The sequence below is a fragment of the Octopus sinensis genome, unplaced genomic scaffold (genome assembly GCF_006345805.1).
Source record: "Octopus sinensis unplaced genomic scaffold, ASM634580v1 Contig13850, whole genome shotgun sequence".
In the NCBI taxonomy this organism is placed as follows: domain Eukaryota; kingdom Metazoa; phylum Mollusca; class Cephalopoda; order Octopoda; family Octopodidae; genus Octopus; species Octopus sinensis.
This window is the reverse complement of record NW_021833049.1, coordinates 1-21,672: the sequence shown is the minus strand read 5'-3', so window position 1 is coordinate 21,672 and position 21,672 is coordinate 1. Positions and strand designations below refer to the sequence as shown.

Here is a 21,672-nt window from a genome sequence, read left to right as displayed (position 1 = left end):
CGAACAGCATCCATTTTGTCCAACAAATTTCCTGAATTTTCTTAGTTATTTTCAACTATATTAGAAAATCCAGATGATAGCACCTCTTCATCGATTTCTTCGTCTGCCGTAAGGCATTATTTTTCAAACACGCCAGCTAAGTTGAATTGTCTAAAGTCGAAATACGCCTGTTGTTTTTGTCCTGTTATTATTATTATTATTATTGTTTTATGTATTTATATTCATATTACTTTTTGTTTTTTGTATTTATTTTCGTGTAACATCATCCATTTTTCTCTCCTTGTTTCGTATACATTCGATCCTTTTTCCAAGAAATCTAATGCTCGTAGCTTAGTTTTTCCTTGGGGCTGGCCAGATCAGAGCAATCTCAAGATTAATCAGCCGAAATTGTGAGGATGATCCGGTTCTTGACTGAAGATTAGAGGCTTCGAATGACCCGTCCGTTTTTGTATCTTCTATTTGAATGTTTTGCGTTCTTATCCCATTTTGTATTTTTATATATATATTTTATACATATATATATATATGTATGTGTATGTATATATATATATATATATATATATATATATATATATATATATATAAAGTATGTATATATATATGTATGTATGCATACACACATACACATACACAAGCATACACACACATACAAAAACACTAAAGTTAAAATTAAATAACTAAATAAATAGGTGGTCTAAAAATAAATAAATGATTAGATGATTAAAACTATTGCATAACGCTTTGCACTTAATGTGTTGTATCTGATGAAGTATATTATATTATACTATAAACATATTCTAACAATGAATAACAACTTATCTAATCCCTTATAATATCTTATCCATCGATTAAAAAATTTGTACTTATAATTTCCATCATAGAATTTCCCACTGTATTGCTCATATATTTTGGTAAATGCACATTTAATCCCCCTAATTAGACAGATACACGTTTTCACATTTACAATATACGGTTTCATACATTTGTAATACCTTCATCATCATCATCATCATCATCATCGTTTAACGTCCGCTTTCCATGCTAGCATGGGTTGGACGGTTCAACTGGGGTCTGGCAAGCCCGAAGGCTGCACCAGGCCAGTCAGATCTGGCAGTGTTTCTACAGCTGGATGCCCTTCCTAACGCCAACCACTCCGAGAGTGTAGTGGGTGATTTTATGTGCCACCGACACAGGTGCCAGACGAGGCTGGCAGACGGCCACGCTCGGATGGTGTTTTTTATGTGCCACCGACACAGGTGCCAGACGAGGCTGGCTGACGGCCACGCTCGGATGGTGTTTTCTTATGTGTCACCGACACAGGTGCCAGACGGGGCTGGCGGACGGCCACGCTCGGATGGTGTTTGTTATGTGCCCTCAGCACGGAGGCCAGTCGTTGCGGTACTGGCTACGATCACGTTCGGATGGTTTTCTTATGTGCCACCGGAACTGGTACCACAAGGATACAAATTCCATTGATGTTCATCTATTTTGATTTGGTTCGATTTGATTTGATTTGATTTGATTCGATTCTCACCTTATTTCTCGTAAATAATCTAAAAACCACATCCCCTAGTCATATCACTATAACCTATTAGATTATATTCACTAACCTATACGCTCATCAACTTTCTATTTCTATAATTCTTAATTTAATATAATTTAATTTAATTTAATCTAGTCTCAATATCAATTTTTACTTTCATATCTACCCATAGTTAAATGTGAATTATTTGTTTCTGTTTTCATACATATAATTTTTTATATAGTTTGTTTGTATTATCTGTTAACCACTAACTAACCATAGCAGTGCCATGGCCTTTAGCTGACCAATTAAATTACGTGAATGACCACAACCCCCTCCCCGTTACTTATAGGGATTCAGCAACTTGTTAACTATAAAATAGTGGAATAAATAACGGAAGGTAATACAGTATCTTGTTAACTGACCAGAGATTTAAAGCATTTACTAACTTAGTACCAAGTGCGGATGTTTACCCTTTGAACGGCAGATTGAGAAATTAATTTTTTGTAACTAAACACTTTCAAACTTCAGACACTGGTAGAATGTGTCGTATAAAACATCTTTCTAGAAACAAATACTGCCACCACATTTCCACTATTGAAACACTATTACCAACTCTACCACCACCACCATTGTAACTTTCAGCACTGCTACTAACATAACCACCAGTACCACTATTAATACCACCAGCCCCACAACTACCACTACTCCTACAACCAACACCAACACCACTCCAAATACCATGAACATCATCACTATTTCTAGTGTTATCACCACCACTACTACTACTCATACCACTATTTCTCCACCTCAACAACCACTACTACTACTACTAGCATCACTACCACCACTGTTACCACTGCAGACATTTAAAAAAAAGTGATAAACAAAACATCGAAAAACAATACTTTTATATTATTTTAATTTTATAATACAATTTGTTAGAGAGCAGCTTCCAATAAACAAACACTGGCTGTTAGAATCACAGACAGAAGATTGGTACTAACTGTAGCATCAGCAATAGATGACTAGTGCCAATTGTTAGAGCCAACACTACAACTTGTATGGGTCATAGACATAGGCTAACACCAACTGTTAGAATCACAGCTAATACACAGCTAGTACTAGCCCTAAGAGTCACAGCCAAAACACTGGCACCCATTATTAGGGTCACAAACAAAACACTAATGTCAATTGTATAGGCTACAGGCAAAAGTCCAGTGGTGCTTATTATAATGCACAGCAGTTCATCAGTTGTCACACAACAAAGACAACAGCCTGCTACCAGCTGTCAGAGAATAAGGACTGACTTGGTGCCAAGCATCAGACAAAAGACCTCTTGGTGCCAACTGTCACACAGCAGATGAGACAACAGTCTGGTGCTAAGACAACACAAACAGCAGTCTGGTATCAGCTGTCAGGTAACAGAAATATCAGTCTGGAGCCAACTGTGAGGCAACAAAAACTGATTTGGTACCAGCTATCACCTAACAGATGAGAAAATAATCTGGTGTCAAAACAACAGAGACAGCAGTCTGGTGCCAATAGTCAGACATCAAGGACTAACCTGGTGCCCAGCATCAGATAAAAGACCTCTTGGTGTTGTCACCCAACAAATGAGACAAAAGATGGGTGCCAAGACAACAGAAGATGCAAGCAGTCTGGTGTCGTCAGATAACAGGAATACAGCAGTCTGGTGCCAACTGTGAGGCAATAAAGGTTGATTTAGTACCAGGCATCAAATAAAAGACCTCTTGGTACCAGCTGTCACATAACAGATAACCAGGGGCCGGGACAACACAGACAGAAGTCTGATGCCAACTGTAAGACAATAAACATTGATAACATGCCAGGCATTAAATATATGACTCTTTGGTGCCAACTAATACACAACAAAGAAGTAGCCTGGTGCCAAGACAACAGAGACAGCAGTCTAATGCCAGTTGTTGCACAACAAAAACTGATCTGATACCAGGAATCAATAGCCCTCTCTTGTTGCCAGATGTCGCATAAGAGACAGCCTAGCAAAATATTCCCAACAATGTGATGTCGTCAATTTGATTGAGTGGTCTGGCTGGCTGGCTGGCTAACTCATGAGCCAGAAATGGGTAAAAGGGGTAGACACAGAATTGAGCTAAGGTGAAGTTTGTGATGAACAACAGATAAATGACAAGATAAGTGAGAGAGAAAGTCTAAGTGTTGAATAATGTCCTCAACTGATCACCATATTAGCTGCAGGCTCTCCATCAGTAGATGAGGGATTAACCTCAGTGAGAGTAACAGTAACTTGTTGCTCCGGCTGCTGTTCCTGTTGTTGTTGTTGTTGATGTTGTTGTTGTTGTTGTTGCTGCTGGTCTACTGTTTCATTTGTGGTTGCTAACTCTGATGTTTCTGCTACAGTTGCTGCTACTGCTTCAACTTCTGTGGTTGTTGTTGCTGCTGCTGTTGTTGTTGCGGCTGTTGTTGTTGTTGTTGCTGTAGTTGCTACTTCGGCAGTAGTTTCCATGACTGTTTCTGCAGCTGACAATGTTGTTGATGTTGTTGTTGTTGCTGTTGTCAATTCCACTGTGTCTGTTGCAATTGCTGCCTCCGCTGTTGCTAATATTGCCGTTTCTGTTGTGGTTGCTACAATGGCCTCTGTTGACTCCACTGGAGCTTCTTTCACTTCCATCCCCAACACCAGACCCGACCCTTCCACAACACCTTCAGTCAATTCCGACAATGACTGTTCAACAACAGGCGCTACCATCGTTGTTGTTGTTGGTGTCGTCGTTGATGTTGTCATGACATCAGCACTGACGAATGTCACCTGGCTAACTGTGATAGCCTCGCTGATTGGTACCGCGATGTGATGTTTCGTCATCATCAGGCTTTCTGTGAGATTCTGCCCAAGTTCCTTCACGTCAAGCACTCCTTCTTCTACTTCTCCATCCTCTTGTCTCTCCCCCCCACTTACTTCCCCTTCTTCTCCCACCGATTCTGAAACCCCTGTCCCTTCAGTCAGCACACAGCTGGGATCTGCACTGATATCCTCAAACTGCTCCGTCTGAGATGCAACAGCAATTTCGGAGCCACCCAAAGGATTGCTTTCAGTCAGCGTTATTTCACCATCTTCAGAATTTCCTACAAGTGAAAAGAGGACCGGATTAGTAAAGAGGGAGACATACAAAGAAAAATTTGGTAAAGAGAAAGATGAAAAATTGAAAAGGAATAGCTAGAGATTAAATAGACAAAACAAGAAACTATGACATTACAACCAGCCAGGAACAGTCTTCGCTACATTTGCGGCACCTGCCAGAGGGAGTGTTTGTCCAGGATAGGACTACACAGCCACAGCAGGAAATGTATTAGGACATGAAATGTAAAAGCCGGACTAGACTATTTTATGTGCAACTCCATTGTCTCCTGAGACAAAAAGGATGCCAACCAATATACAAACATAAAGGAAGACAAGCAGAGAGGCAGAAGAGACTACAAAAGAGAGTGAGAGGATTCATTGTGGCTATATTCCATAATCTGCCATATATATGCTATAACACCTCACCTGTGAGGTTATAAAATTTCACCTGTGAGGCTCACAATATCTTCAGAACAGATTTTAACACCTCTTTGTCTCTTCTTTTGTATTGTCTTTTTGTTGCTTTTAGAATTGTCCAACACATAGTGCTCTATGAACCCCATTTCATGCCCATCACAGTGCAGATAGGAAACCAATTTCAAGTCAGTGTTTCACTCACACTACCAAAATAGACATTGTGCACCCAATGAACCAAAGTGAAGTGAAATAGTGATCTCAAAATATAAAGCTGAAGTTGTCTGTGTATGGCAGGTTTGGTAGCCTTCAACTAACACTATCTCCTCTGAGACCCTGCAGCGCAAGTTGACCAAAATTGAGAGTATGATAGAAGAAGGCTTGCTCTTCATTCCATAGAAGAAAAAATTCAAATCGGACCATGTTAACACCAAAAATTATTTACATCAAAAAGGTGCTTTTTTTCTATGAAAATCCCTACTTTTTACGATTTTTTGACTGCTGTGTCACCATTTTTCGGTGTATTTCAACCAGAAAAATGTTCACTTAAAGAGAATAACAAGCTACATAATGCAAAATTTTTACCTTTCAAAAATTCCAATTCTAAAGGGTCGAAACAAACCCGAGCAACACCGGGCAATCCTGCTAGTAAAACATAAAAGGACCAGACACAAAGTAGATAGACAGTAAAATATAAGGGAATGGGGAAGAGTGGGGCAGAAGACGGAAAGAGAAAGTAAAATATAAAGGAACAAAGAAGACAGTGAGAGAGAGAAAGAAAGAGAGTATGATATAAGGAAATAGAAGAGAAAGGAAGAGTAGGAGGAGAGAGAGAATGAATAAAATATAAGGGAACACAAGAGAGTAAGAGGGGAAGAAATACATAAAGGAACAAGAGGAGTGAGAAAGAGATACAGTAAAATATAAGGGATCAGAAAAGAGAGACAGAGAGAGAGACAAAAATCATCATCATCATCATCATCGTTTAACGTCCGTTTTCCATGCTGGCATGGGTTGGACGGTTCAACTGGGGTCTGGGAAGCCAGAAGGCTGCGCCAGGCCCAGTCTGATCTGGCCGGGTTTCTACAGCTGGATGTCCTTCCTAACGCCAACCACTCTGTGAGTGTAGTGGATGCTTTTTATGTGCCACCTGCACAGGTGCCAGGGGAGGCTGGCAAACGGCCACAATCGGTTGGTGCTTTTTACATGCCACCGGCACAGGGGCCAGGCGAGGCTGGCAACGGCCACAATTGGATGGTGCTTTTTACGAGAGAGAGAGTAAAATGTAAGGAAACAGTAGAGAAAGGAAGAGAGAGAGAGAGAGAGAGTGAAATTTAAGGGAAAAATGAGAGAGAGAAAGGGTGAGAGATATAATAAAACATAAGTGAACAGAAGATAATAAGAGAGAAGAAACAATAAAATATGATGGAACAGAAGTACAGGGAAGAGAGATACATTTACAATATAATAGAAGTGGAGGGAGGAGGAAGAGAGTGAATGAAGTATAAGTGAGTAGGGGAGCGGTAAAGACAGAAAAGAGAGAGGGTAATATGAGAGAGAGAGAAAATAATTAAATAAAACGAGAAACCTTACAAGAGACAGACATAATGAATCAGAATAAATTTCATCATCATTATTGTCGCTGCCAACATCACTAACATTATCATTACTTACCTGTGAGGTTGAGTTGTTCCACAGTGATGTTGACCTGCTGTGAAGTGTCCATGGGTATCTGTTGGGACCCTATTGTGATGTGCTGGCCATCAACCGACAGGGATGTAGGGATCTGGATTCGAGCTTCTGTCGTCCCTGTTGACGTTGCAATGGTTAATGCCTGCTCAATCATGGTAACTTCACATTTCTGCTTTTGATGTTCCTGTCAAAAGTGAGAGGTGGAGAGAGAGAGAGAGAGAGAGAGAGAGAGAGAAAAGAAAAAAAAAAGAAAACAAATTATATCACTTGGCCAATGAATAACATAATGATAAATCTTCAGAGATTTCCTAGAGGGTCCTAACTTTGGAATATTCTTTTCTACTCTAGGCACAGGGCCCGAAATTTATTTGGCAGGAGGGGGGGCCAGTTGATTAGATCATCTCCATCATGCAACTGGTACTTAATTTATCGACCCCGAAAGGATGAAAGACAAAGTCTACCTCGGTGGAATTTGGACTCAGAACATAAAGACAGACAAAATACCTATTTCTTTATTACCCACAAGGGGCTAAACACAGAGAGGACAAACAAGGACAGACAAATGGATTAAGTCGATTACATCGACCCCAGTGAGTGACTGGTACTTATTTAATCGACCCTGAAAGGATGAAAGGCAAAGTTGACCTCGGCGGAATTTGAACTTAGAACATAGCGACAGACAAAATACCAATAAGCATTTCGGCCGGCATGCTAACGTTTCTGCCAGCTCACCACCTTCTAACTTTGGAATATTGACATAGACACAAGTATGGCTGAATGGTAAGAAGCTTGCTTCCCAACTACATGGTTTGGAGTTCAGTCTCACCGTGTGGCACCTTGGACAAGTGTCTTCTACTATAGTCTCAGGCCGACCAAAGCCTTGTGAGTGGATTTGGTAAATGGAAACTGAAAGAACCCCATTGTATATATTATTTTATTCTTTTACTTGTTTCAGTCATTTGACTGTGACCATGCTAGAGCTCTGCTTTGAAGGATTTCAGTCAAACAAATCAACCCCAGGACCTTTTTTTTTGAGTTATGGAGATGTAAACGCACCAACACCAGTTGTCAAGCAGTGATGAGGAGACAAACAGAGACAGAAACACACACACACATAGATATATACATACGCACGTACAAATATGCACACACACACAAACACATACAACAGGCTTCTTTCAATTACCATATACCAAATCCACGCTTTAGTCAGCCCGAGGCTATAGTAGAAGACACTTGCCCAAGGTGCCGTGCAGCGGGACGGAATCCAGAACCATGTTGTTGGTAAACAAGCTTCTTAAGACATGGCAATACTTCTACCTATATGCATGTGTGTCTGTGTTTGTCCCCCTCACCACCACCACCACCACTGCTTGCCAACTAGTGCTAGTGTGTTTACATCCCCGTAATTTAGCAGTTCAGCAAAAGACACTGATAGGATGAGTACAGGCTTTAAAATAATAAGTACAGAGGTCAATACATTTGGCTAAAAATTCTTTGAGGCAGTGCTCTAGCATGGCCACAGTCTAATTACAGAAACAGTTAAAACAGAAGAGATAAAAGATACCAGGTAACAGTACTAACCACCAACCTATATTATTAATTTTTTTATAACTTGCTTTGTTTTGACTTTAAACAAAAAATAAATGAAATCATTTATATATATCAGACAATGCTTCTTCAAAACTACATTACTCTATAATGATAAATAATGGCAACAACAACAACACTTTCTGATTTAGATACAATGCTAACAATTTAGATGGGAGGAGGTCTTGGCTGGAATCACTGACTCCAGTAACAATTTGGTACTTTTTCATTGAGCCCAAAAAGACAGAAAACAAAGTCAACCTTAGAAGAACATTGGCAGAAGGTTGCACATTTGGGGAGTGGGGTTTGTCAGTTAAAGTGACCCCTGTACTTGACTCGGACTTTGTTTTATTAATGCTAGAAAGACAAAAGTCAAAACTGACTTTGGCAAGATTTGAACTTAGAACATAAAGAGCTGGAACAAATACTTCAAAAGCTTTTTGTTCAATACTCAAATGTCTCTGCCAATTCATCCAAAAATTTCTTTTGACTAAACAAAAGATTGTTTGTAATTTGTAATGTGGCTGATAGGAAATGTGCAGAAATCTGTTTTTTTTTTTTTTTTTTTTTTTTGTTGATGATGCTGTTGTTGTTGTTGTTGTTTGTGTGTGTGTGTACGTGCATGTGTGTAAAAAAGGAGGTGGGCTGTAAAGTTCATATGCTGACTATGAAGGTGTGATTCTAGAGTTGTGAAATCATGCATGCATTAATTACAACTCCTTTTATTAATAACTGCATTGTTTCTTCCCAGGTAAACTGACATTTGACTGTTCAAAGAAGACTTCAAAAGTAACAAGTAGTGACTTCTCTTGAAAATTGACAAAATTTGGAATTGTGGCATTATCAGGTACCTGCAGAAAAAGGGTTTAGCCCCCAGCAACATTTATGCTGACATGGTTGCTACATTACGGAAGGACACCCAGCTTTATCAACAATGCAAAAGTGGGTAGAGGAGAAGGGAAAACCTTGAAGATGACACCACCCTCCACTAAGACCTTGATCATGCTCACCACATGGTGATAAATGACAGGCATTTGACTATAAATCAAATAGCCAATGCTATAAGCATATTCCATGAAAGAGTTGAGAATAACCTGCACAATGAACTTGGCATGATGGAAGTTTCTGTTCAATAGGTGCCATATCTTCTGATACCTGATCAAAATGGCACTAGGCTGATCACACCACAGAAAAATCTGACATTGTCTGAGGCAGATCCAGCTGGTTTCCTAGAATGTTTCCTAACCCAGGATGAGTGTTGGGTTCATCACTTTGAGCCAGAAACAAAGACAATCTGTGTAGCTGAAACACCTCTCCTCACTTACTCTAAAGAAGACCATGGTAAAATTCCCGATGGTCAGACATGTTTTTGCAAAATTTTAGATATGAATATTGATTTTAAATTTTGGCCACAAGGCCAGCAATTTCAAAGGAGGAGGTAAAATGATTGCATCCTCCACAGTACTCAACTGGTACTTATTTTATTGACCCTAAAGGGATGAAAAGCAAACTTGACCTCAGCGGAATTAGAACTCAGAATGTGAAGATGGATGAAATATTTATTTCCTTATTGCCCACAAGGGGCTAAACATAGAGGGGGCAAACAAGGACAGGCAAACGGATTCAGTCGACTATATCGACCCCAGTGCATAACTGGTACTTATTTAATCGATGCCAAAAGGATAAAAGGCTAAGTTGACCTCGGTGGAGTTTGAACTCAGAACGTAACGGCAGACGAAATACCGCTAAGCATTTCGCCCAGCGTGCTAATGTTTCTGCCTGCTCGCCGCATTAAGATGGATGAAATACTGTTAAGCATTTCACCTGGCATGCTAATGATTCTGTCACCTCACCACCTTACTGGAAATGAATATTGGCAATGAATAATGGAAGTGAAGTTGAAAACAAAAAAGAAGCAATAAAAAAATTTAAAAAAAGAGAGACTTACAATGAGTAAACTTTCATTATGGAAAGTCTGACTACATTTATCACAATCCAAGGTTTTCAGATCAGAGTGCTTCCTCTCAATATGTTTCCGAATGTCCGTGAACGTGTAACCGAAGAAATCGCAAACTCCACATTTGTAATCTCGTTGACCTTTATGTCTGCTCAATGAAAGTGGCAGTGGAGAGAGTGAGAGAGAGAAATAAAGAGAAAATAAGAAGTGGAAGATACTTTTTGCATGGTCCGGGACTCCAAAGTGGGTCCAAGAACCAGTAGGGAACAACTGTTACAAAATAAGGCATTAAAAAACTGTTATGGATAAGTAGTTAACACGTGGCACCAAAGTCTTTCAACCATGAAGGAAAGAATAACACATTGCATCTTTTCACAGCTGAATGCTTAAATCATACCTTTTGACATGTAGCTCTTTGTTCTTTATGTGTCGGAATGCTTTTCCACAGACCTCACAGATGTGCTTCGGTTCATCATGTATGAGAACATGTTTGGAGATGTCTGACCTTTCACAACCTCTGAGAAGACAAACGGAAAAATTGTTGTTAGCATTATAAATCATAACAAACCTTAGTCCCTTTATTAACAACCCAACTGAGGCTATATCATGATATCTCTAATATTAAAACATTCCAAGGCAACATTCAAACTCAGAATGTTAAAAACCAGAGACAGTATAACATTGTATCTCTTTCTACTGTTCTAATGGTTCTGCCAACTGTTTCTAATTTAGACATAATCCCATGAATTTTCAGGTAATGGGGTTAATCAGTTACATCAATCACAGTACTTGGCTGGTTCTTTATTTTATTAATACCAGAAGGATGCAAGACAAAGCAAACATTAGCAAATAATAATAATAAAAATAAGAGTAATAATAATCCTTTTTACTACAGGCACAAGGCCTGGAATTTTGGGGAATGGAGAAAATCGATTACATTGACCCTAGTGTTTCACTGGTACTTAATTTATTGACCCCAAAAGGATGAAAGGCAAAGTCGACCTCGGCGGAATTTGAACTCAGAACTTAAAGATAGACAAAATGCTGCTAAGCACTGTGCCTAGCGTGCTAATGATTCTGCCACCTTGCCACCTTTAATAATTTCTACTTAAGGCACAAGTACTCAACTGGTATTTATTTTATCAACCCTGAGAGAATGAAAGGCAAAGTCAACCTTGGCAGAATTTGAACTCGACACATCAAGATAGACGAAATGCTACTATGCATTTTGCCTGGTATGCTAACAATTCTGCCTGCTCGCCACCTTAATAATAATAATAATAATAATCCTTTCTACTATAGGTACAAGGCCTGAAATTTAGGGGAGAGGACTAGTCAATTACATCGACCCCAGTGTTTCACTAGTACTTAATTTATCGACCCCAAAAGGATGAAAGGCAAAATCAACTTCAGTGGAATTTGAACTCTGAACGTAACAACAGACGAAACACCACTAAGTATTTTGCCTGGTATGCTAACAATTCTACCAGCACGCCACCTTAACAGGAATAATAATAATAATCCTTTCTACTGAAGGCACAAGGCCTTGAAATTTTGGAGGAGGGGACTAGTCAATTACATCAACCCCAATGTTTCACTGGTACTTAATTTATCGACCCCGAAAGAATAAAAGGCAAAGTTAACCTCAGCAAAATATGAACTCAGAACATAGCAGCAGACGAAATACCTATTTCTTTATTACTCACAAGGGGCTAAACACAGAGAGGACAAACAAGGACAGACAGATGGATTAAGTCAATTATATCGACCCCAGTGCGTAACTGGTACTTATTTAATCGACCCCGAAAGGATGAAAGGCAAAGCTGACCTCGGCGGAATTTGAACTCAGAACGTAGTGGCAGACGAAATACTGCTAAGCATTTCACCCGGCATGCTAACGATTTTGCCAGCTCACCACCTTAGTAATAATAAAGATGATAGTAATAATGGCTGTTATAAGATTAGAGCAATTAACAAGTGGGCTGTTGCTTTGATGAGATATGGGGCAAGGAATAGTATCTTGGAAGAAGCATGAATTACAAGAGATAGACCAGAGAACATGTAAATTAAGGACAATGAACAAGGAACTACACTCCAAGAGTGATGTGTCAAGATTGTATGTAAAGAGAAGGGAGGGAGGATAGGGATTAGTGTGTTGTGAAGGTTTCATAAGGGAAGAAAAAAATAGCCTGGTCTGGTATGTCAAGGGAAATAAAGAAGAAATGATTGAAGCAGTAAAAATGTAGGGAACCTTAAAAGTGAACAAAGCCATACATCCAATACAATTTTAAAAAGACAAGAGAGAGCAGATGAAAAGAATTTGGCAGGACAAGAAAATACACAGTCGGTGCTTGAAGAATAAAGATGAGATTGATTGGAATAGAACCTGGAAATGGCTGCAGAAAAGAGACTTAAAAGGGCCCACTGAGGCATTAGTGTGCAGCACTCGAGAACAAGCTCTCAGAACCAACTACTCCAAATAACACATTGATAAAAGCACTAGGATGTGCTCTGAGAAGTGAGAAAGTATAAGCCATATTGTTAGTGAGTGCTGTAAGCTTGCACAACGTGAATATAAAAGGAGACACAACAATGTGGCCAGATATGTCCACTGACTGTTGTGCAGTAAAGCAAACTTCGAGAGAGCCAAACAATGCTATGAACACAAGCCAGAGAGGGTAATGGAAAACGAACATTACAAAATACTCTGGGATTTTAACATGTAGTGCAGCCAAGTCATAGAGGTGAAACAACCAGATATCTTGACTCATCCATAAAGATGAAAAAGAAGTAAAAATAATATTGGGTTGGCAACTAAGTTCCCACCGTTGTTTTTTAATTTTGGAATTTATTACGTTTTTAAATTTTGGAATCTATTTTTTTTCAAGAATTCTATTTTTGAATCATTTTTTAATCTATTTTGTTTTTTTGTTTTTTTCTAGTTAATTTTGGTTAATTTTTGTTTATTTTTAGATCATTAAAATGGAATGTCAAGTTAAGAAAGACGAGCATTTTCGACATCGCCTTCTTTTTGCTTTTAATCAAGGTTCTAAGGCCGCAAAAGCTGCTCGTGACATTTGTGCTGTGTATGGAAAGGGTGCCATAGCTGAAAGAACCACTCGTGATTGGTATGCCAAGTTCAAAAGTGGAAATTTTGATCTCAAAGACGCACCTCGTTCTGGTCGTCCAGATGAGTTTGATGAAAAACGATTAAACCAAATTTTGCACAAAAATTCTCATCAAACGACAAAGGAACTGGCAGAGAAAATGGAATGATCCCACACTGCTATAGAGAAGCATCTTCACTCGATGGGAAAGGTTCAGAAGTATGGAGCATGGGTTCCGCCTGCTTTAAGTGACAACAACAAAAATCAACGAGCCACAATCTCCACTGGTTTGCTTGCTCGTCACCACTCAATTCATGGACACAAGCAAGGATTTCATTACCAAATTGTTACTGGCGACAAAAAATGGTGCCTGTACATCAATATGAAGCAGCATAAGGAATGGCTTAACCTCAGTAAACAAGCAATACCACGCGTGAAACAAGATCTTCATCCGCATAAAATGATGTTGTGCGTATGGTGGGACTGGGAAGGGATTATCCATTACGAATTGCTTGAATGGAACCAAACGATGTCTGTTGAGGAGAGACATTCAGGCCAGTTTTGTTTGAGGATCTCTTTCTCAATTTGTTTCCAGTTTGCCTTATGGTAGTTCAAGCTGGAAAGATTCTGAGGGTTTCTTGTAGGCTGCATGTCCGTGCTCCCTGATGGAGTAGCAGGCACTGGCTTTCATGGCTTTTGATCTTAACTGATTGGAAATGCTATCATATACATGCTTTGTCTTGGTATACATGATGGACTACAGCAAATATTCTGCTCTATACCATAGATTTGATTGTTAGTTGCTTAACCATAACCAGTCAAGCACATATTGTCAGCCCTTAATGGCTTTGGGGTTTGAATAATTCACTTCTCGAAATATGGGTGTTTCATTTATCATCCTTAAACAAACCTTATTGCAGGACCTTTTGAGCAGGATGGGCTACTTAACCTTAAGAAAATTCTAACTGGGCCCCACCTGCAGTCATGCACTGTTTATCTTGATATGAGATCACCAAGTCACACACATATGGTTGTGACGCATGTGCCTAGTGTACCTTTATCAGATGAGGAGTCAAGATTGGTATATTGGGCTTCGTATATTTGATAATGATAATGGTCTCAAATTTTGGCCCGTACATGGTCAGCTCTACCATGCTGTGATCCGAGAGTAGTGTCGGTGTCACTTTCACATTATGGATGAGATCCATATTATTTGTGAAGCAGAGATCCAGTGTGTTACTTGCCCTGGTTGGTTGAAGTATTACTTGCTCCATGTACAGGGTGTTGATGAGGTTCAGGAGGGACCTCGCCTGTCCTCGTTCACATCTTGTCATTCCTGGGAGAGAAAGGCCCTCGGGTCATCTGACATTGGGTAGATTGAAGTCTCCCATGAGAAGTACACTTATGTGTTGTTCTAATGTGATTAGAACTTATTCTATTTTTATAAGGCAGTCTTCAAACTTGCCTACATGGCTTGGGGCATCTGGAGGGCGATATGTAGCACACACAACTACATCAAGTTGCCTTATATGTACAATTAGTGTGTCACACACCGAGTTTGAGTAAGACAAAAGGACCTGGGGTGTGAGGTCCTCACGGATGTACATAGCAACTCCTCCATGACTCCTTTCTTTTCTGTCGGTCCGTAGTACAATATACTGTGGTATGTGTAATTCCGCATCTGCTATGTCCGGTTTCAGGTGCGTTTCCGTAAGTGCTAGGCATAAGGCTTGATTGCATGCAACAAAGTCTCTCAAGAACGGGATTTTTGTTCTGTTGCTGAGTGTTTGCAGTCCTCTGATGTTCAGTAGGAGCATCGAGGTGAGGTGTATGTTGTTGCCGGCGGTGTCCATCTTGGGTCTGTTTGCTGTGGTGGTCTTGTATATTGTGGGTAGTCCCACCTGCGAGCTTGGGTTTGATGAAGCCAGGTTAGCTGCTGTACAATCTTTTGTGCCATGCACAAAAAAGATTCTTGCTCAGCAGCTGCCCTTTCAACAACATCATGTTGGCGGTTTGTGGCACGCACCACATCTGCGTACCTCCGTTTTGGGGCAGGTGGTGCGTGGTCCATCCCTTTTCCTTTTGTTGATGGTTTGTTTCTTATCTGTTTCGTGTCTCTGCGGCAGGGTCCCCGATGTGCAAAGCGGCAGCCTGCATCTTCCTCTCGATGCCAGCAGGTACCTCTCAGGTAGAACCTACACACCCATGTGCGCTGTTTGTTTCCATCCTTTGTGGTTCCACTTCTATTCCTGGCTGTTTCACCCTTTGGTCCTGCTTGAGCTTTTCCTTTAGTTCTTTTAGTCCTTCTTTTAGTTCTTCCTCCCTCTATTCTTCCTTGGGTTTTTCATCTCCATTCAGACGGTTTCTGTTGCGCTCCTGCGACCGGGTGTTGAGGTTTATTGCTCGGATCCTCTACGGTTGATCATGGGTATTTTCCGAGCCTCCTCCCCACGCCCCCGTTTGTCAGCGCGCATTTTTTTCTCGATATTTGTTGTATACACATTGCATGAGAAGTATTTAGACGGTTTCTGTTGCGCTCCTGCGACCGGGCGTTGAGGTTTATTGCTCGGATCCTCAACGGTTGATCGTGGGTATTTTCCGAGCCCCCTCCCCACGCCCCCGTTTGTCAGCGCGCATTTTTTTCTCGATATTTGTTGTATACACATTGCATGAGAAGTATTTAGACGGTTTCTGTTGCGCTCCTGCGACCGGGCGTTGGGGTTTATTGCTCGGATCCTCAACGGTTGATCGTGGGTATTTTCCGAGCCCCTTCCCCACGCCCTCGTTTGTCAGCGCGCATTTTTTTCTCGATATTTGTTGTATACACATTGCATGAGAAGTATTTAGACGGTTTCTGTTGCGCTCCTGCGACCGGGTGTTGAGGTTTATTGCTCGGATCCTCTACGGTTGATCGTGGGTATATTCCGAGCCCCCTCCCCACGCCCCCGTTTGTCAGCACGCATTTTTTTCTCGATATTTGTTGTATACACATTGCATGAGAAGTATTTAGACGGTTTCTGTTGCGCTCCTGCGACCGGGTGTTGAGGTTTATTGCTCGGATCCTCTACGGTTGATCGTGGGAATTTTCCGAGCCCCCTCCCCTCCCACCCCCGTTTGTCAGCGCGCTTTTTTTTCGTCATATTCCCTCAATATACGATGCCTTACACCTGTTACACATATTTTTTTCCATTTTTGCCACATGGGCGTTGATCTATATTTTAACCATATATATCTATATATATAAAACTCTAGTTGTGTGAGTGTCTGTCCCCTTCGATTTAGATTCCTAACTCCTCCCACATTTTGCGGTGCAGTTTAACCAAATTCGGGTATCTTATAGTCGTGATTCATATCGAGCCCGTCTGACTATTAGCGCGCGTCAACGATGAGTCTACGATTTAAAAAATAATTTAACATAATTTTTTATTCCATTTTAATGCATAAAATGCATCGTGTGTCGATGGCGGCGGAGTTGGCGTCCACGCTCACAGCTGCACCTGTTTGCTTCTCCCCCTTCCCTCCCTCGTGAAGCTGTGGGGAAGGAGTGTAAAGAAATCAACGTCGTAATGCGTTGTGAAGGAAACCAGCGTTCTTTTAGAACAACGACTTCATGGCTTGAAGACACCAAAACAAAAATGGCTAAGAAAGCCCGAATTTATAAGGGAAGTAACTCTCTAAAAATGCTTATATAGTTATTTCCCTTACAAACCCGAGCAACGCTAATTTATATATATATATATTTATATATATACTAGCAGTATCGCCCGGCGTTGCTCGGGTTTGTAAGGGAAATAACTATATAAGCATTTTTAGAGAGTTACTTCCTTTATAGATGCCAATTCGGGCTTTCTTAGCCATTTCTGTTTTGGTGTCTTCAAGCCATGAAGTCGTTGTTCTAAAAGAACGCTGGTCTCCTTGACAACGCATTACGACGTTGATTTCCTTACACTCCCTTCCCAACAGCTTCACGAGGGAGGGAAGAAGGGGGAGAAGCAAACACAGGTGCAGGTGTGACCATGGACGCCAACTCCGCCGCCATCGACACACGAAAAATTATGCATTAAAATGAATAAAAAATGATATTAAATTATTTTTAAAATCGTTGACTCATCGTAGACGCGCTCTAATAGCTAGACGGGCTCGATATTAATCACGACTATAAACTGCACCGCAAAATGTGGGAGGAGTTAGGAATCTAAATCGTAGGAGACAGACACTCACACAACTACAGTTTTATATATATAGATATATATAATAGCGTATATGTGCATGTACGTAGACAGGTAAAAATTCACCGACAAAGTGCTATTTACCTTTTTGCTGTCAAATAAATCGATTAATTCTCAACAAAGCACACATTTTTCCTGAACTAAATATATTCAGCTTTATACCAGCGTTTTAGGGGGGAAAAAACTCTTTCTGGCCCAAACTAATTTTTGTGGAGGGGGGGGAGAAAGTTGTTTCTCTAAAGAAACGATTTAAAATGAACATTTTTGTGTTAGGGAGCGGGGAAGAGAGAGAGAATAACAGTTGCATATTTACCGCTAAAGTTTTACAAAATTAAATCTATTTTTCAATATACGTGAAAAAATACGGAGATTAAGAATACGGAATTTTTTTTTTTAATCTCAAATTTCGTATGAAAACCTTCAAACTGACTGAAACTGTAAATGGCGATATTCTAAAAATAACAGTCAAATCCCAGGAATTTTTGTGTTTGTGTGTGCACGCACAACAATTTCATTAACTTATACAAATAAACAGAAAGTACAGAAATACATATGCCCTACATACCTGTCATATATGTCGGCTTTGTTTTTCGCATCCATGAAGTTCCTGAGGATGACGGAAAAGCTACTCGATGCACTCACTAAAAGATTTTGGGGATGGGGCTAATGCAGATTCACACCTGCCCTTCAAAATGCATTTTTCTGAAATAGTTTATTCCGACATATAAAACCTAGGAATCCAAGTAAATTTTTTCAGAAAAATGCATCTTTCCAGGAGAGATGTGAATCTGCATTAGCACCCCTGGAATCGGCGAAAAATGTTGCTGGTCTTGGTTTTTGTAGCATATTCGGAGGTCACAGGAATTCATTCAACGAAAAAAAAAATTCCAATGATTCCGGGATGGTAGGAGTTCCCCCTTTCGCCCCTCCCCACCTTTTCCGAATCAAGATAAGGGATTTGCAGCATATTAGGAGGTAAGGGTACTTGATTCCAAGCAAAAAAAAAATCCGATTTTTTTCCTTAGTGAAAATTTTGCGGGTAAAAAGATCAATAGGGTGAGGGTGAAATTTCCGAGGCTTCCACCTCACCCCACCCCGTTTTTCGAACCCAAAAAGGGTTTTGTAGCATATTAGGAGGTCACAGGAATTCATTCAACGAAAAAAAAAATTCCACTAATTCCACTAATTCCCCGCTTTTTTCCAAACCTAAAGAAGGAATTTGCAACATATTAGGAGATCAGGGTACTTGATTCCAAGCAAAAAATCCGAGTTTTCTTTTTTTTTTCTTAGAGAAAATCATGCTGTTGTTAATATACAAATTTACTGCGTTTTCTGTATGACAGGGAAATACACACACACACGCACACATACACACATACTGACAGAAATAAACACACACACACAAGCACAGAAACACACACACACACACACACAGAAACACACACATACACGTACACACGCACGCACGCACAAATACGCATGCGCGCGCAAATAACAAAAGAATTGTATATCTTTCGATTATGACATTACCTATGTATGTATCTTTCACTCTCCCTCACTTTCTTCCTCTCCCTTTTTATCTACCTTTCATCCTCTCTCTCTCTCTCTCTCTCTCTCTCACACACACACTCACACACATGCACGTACTATTTCTCTCTCAACATTTTCTCAAAACTTTTCTTAAAACAGAAATCCGCTTTTCTTTCAAGCCTACATCTTATCTTAACATTTTATCTCATAACCTCATTGATCTCTCATGGCTTTCAAGGTAAGGGCGTTCAAGGTAAGGGCGTTCAAGGTAAGGGCGTTCACTTCTTCATTGTCCGTTTACAGATGTATACCCCATCTTCCAACAAATCTTTACATACATCAATCTACAGGATCTAAGCGATTATTTATTGAAAGTTTCGTTAAATAGTATCCATTTTAGATTACCTTTTAACGAAATTTTCAGCAAATAATCGCTTAAATCAGTGGTTCCCAATCGATTTTTGGCCGTGCCCCATCCAATCATTTCTGATGCCCCTTGTGATATTTAATTTTTGTAATTCAAAATTCGGTTAATGCTTACCCGTAAACATAATAAAGAAAACATAATGCAACGGATGTAAGAAAAAAATGTGTAGGAAACGAGTATGAAAAAAAAAATGCGCAGAAAGCAACGGGGGCGGGGACTTCGGAAAATTCACAAAATCCGAGTTTTTTCCTCATAACTTTTAGGAAAACGGTATTTCTTTAGATGAAATTTTATATAAGTACTGTTCAACCGGCATAGATTACGATTATAAAGAATTTTATGGAAAGATCTTTTCCGAGGTGTGGGGAGAGGACTTCGGAAAATTCACAAAATCCGTGTTTTTCGCCCATAACTTGGTGACAGATTATCGTGGATATCGGGTATAAATCCAAATTTTGAATATTCCTCTGAATATTGACGAACCTTTTTTTTACTTGCACTACTCATTTTATGTATTTTTGAATTGGCATAACTACAGATTTCTGCCCCACCGACTTTGGATGATCATAACTTTCAGAAAAATGGATATTTTAAATTAAATTGTCTACGAAAATGTGTTATGTAGTGTAGATTCCGAATATATCATATTTGGGGGGGAGGAGGGTTTAGGGTGGGTTTGGTGTGGGGAATTTCGGAAAATTCACCGGAGTCCACTTCAATTCGTCTTAACTTTCGAGAATATGGATATTTTTTAATGAAATAGTCTGCAAATATACCTCGGATTATGTAGATTCCGAGGACATAGGAATTTGGGGGGAAAACAATTGGGGGCTATTTTTGAGAAATGTTCCCCACTTGCGGGTGTTTCTGAACAAGTCATCCATATTTGTCTTATTTTCTGATTTGTGCGTTTGTGCATCCGTAGATTTCTACCATACACACACACACACACACCACACACACACACACACACACATACATACATACATACATACATACATACATACATACATACTACATACATACATACATACATATATATATATATATGTGACCTCGTGTGTACCGTTGCCGACTTTTTTTCCTCTGATTTCCCTTCTCTGGATCTTTCCTCCTCCTATGTTTCCGACGAAGAGCACGCTCGAAACGTTAAACCCTTCTTCTTTCCTTCTTTCCTGAGCGTCCAATAATACTATATTTGTTCCACGTCCTCGCGTTGTTGTGTGTTTTTTTGTGCTTTCTTGTTTGGATTAACTATATATATATATGCACACACGCACGCGCACACACATTCACACACACACACACCACACACACACACACACACACACACATATCTGTAATTAAAAAAGTTCAAATGGGGGATTATTTCATTCAATATTATGTTTATTATAGAGATTATGTAAAAAAAAATTATACTTTACACTTCTATATTTTACTGTGCGTGTATATTCCTTATTTTTGCTTCTGGTGTCACGATGCCAGCGTTTTACAAGGTCATATGATGGGGCATCATCACCATAAGTTACTTTCATTTCATCAAAAGTCTCCCGTGGTGTGCGTCCTTTCAAATACAAAAACCGGATCACTGCTCGTCACTCAACAGGCTCCATTTCACACTTGACTCGGTTCAAACACCTGTAAATCAGAAACCACAGGTGTCTTTTGCATTTCTATTAGAAACGTTTGCCTGGGAATTTACTTAAAGCGAAGAAACATCGTATGCAACAGATAAGTCGTCTTAATAACATATTTCTTGTCGCCAGATCAGAAGCACAGGCGTATGGCTATGAACTCCTCCCCATCTCCCTACTTTCCTGACCTTGCACCCTCTGATTTTCACCACTTCCCAATCATGAAGTTGTTTTTGAAAGGAAAGCGTTTCCCAGATGATGCAGCCTTGATTTCTGAAGTCACGTTGTGCCAAGTTTCGTTGTTCTACTGCTATGGGAAGTGGGTCAGGGGCATTACTTATTGAATGCCCCTCGTATCTCTCTCTTTCACACATTACTCTCTCTGTCTCTTCACACACACTAACAGAAGCAATTCACTTACACAACATACTTTCTGTCTCCCACACCCCACC

General features: G+C 39.9%; 1 protein-coding gene across 1 annotated transcript; it reads right to left on the bottom strand.

The window, feature by feature from the left end:
- Positions 1 to 2,427: 2,427 nt before the first annotated feature.
- On the bottom strand, positions 2,428 to 11,030 carry LOC115229910 (zinc finger protein 236-like). Its single transcript, XM_029800171.2, has 4 exons — positions 10,691 to 11,030; positions 10,285 to 10,441; positions 6,729 to 6,930; positions 2,428 to 4,645 (listed from the first exon to the last, which is right to left on the bottom strand). Exons 1-4 carry the CDS (start codon positions 10,852 to 10,854, stop codon positions 3,735 to 3,737), a joined length of 1,434 nt encoding a protein of 477 aa, XP_029656031.2. The 5' UTR covers positions 10,855 to 11,030; the 3' UTR covers positions 2,428 to 3,734.
- Between the last annotated feature and the right edge of the window lie 10,642 nt (positions 11,031 to 21,672).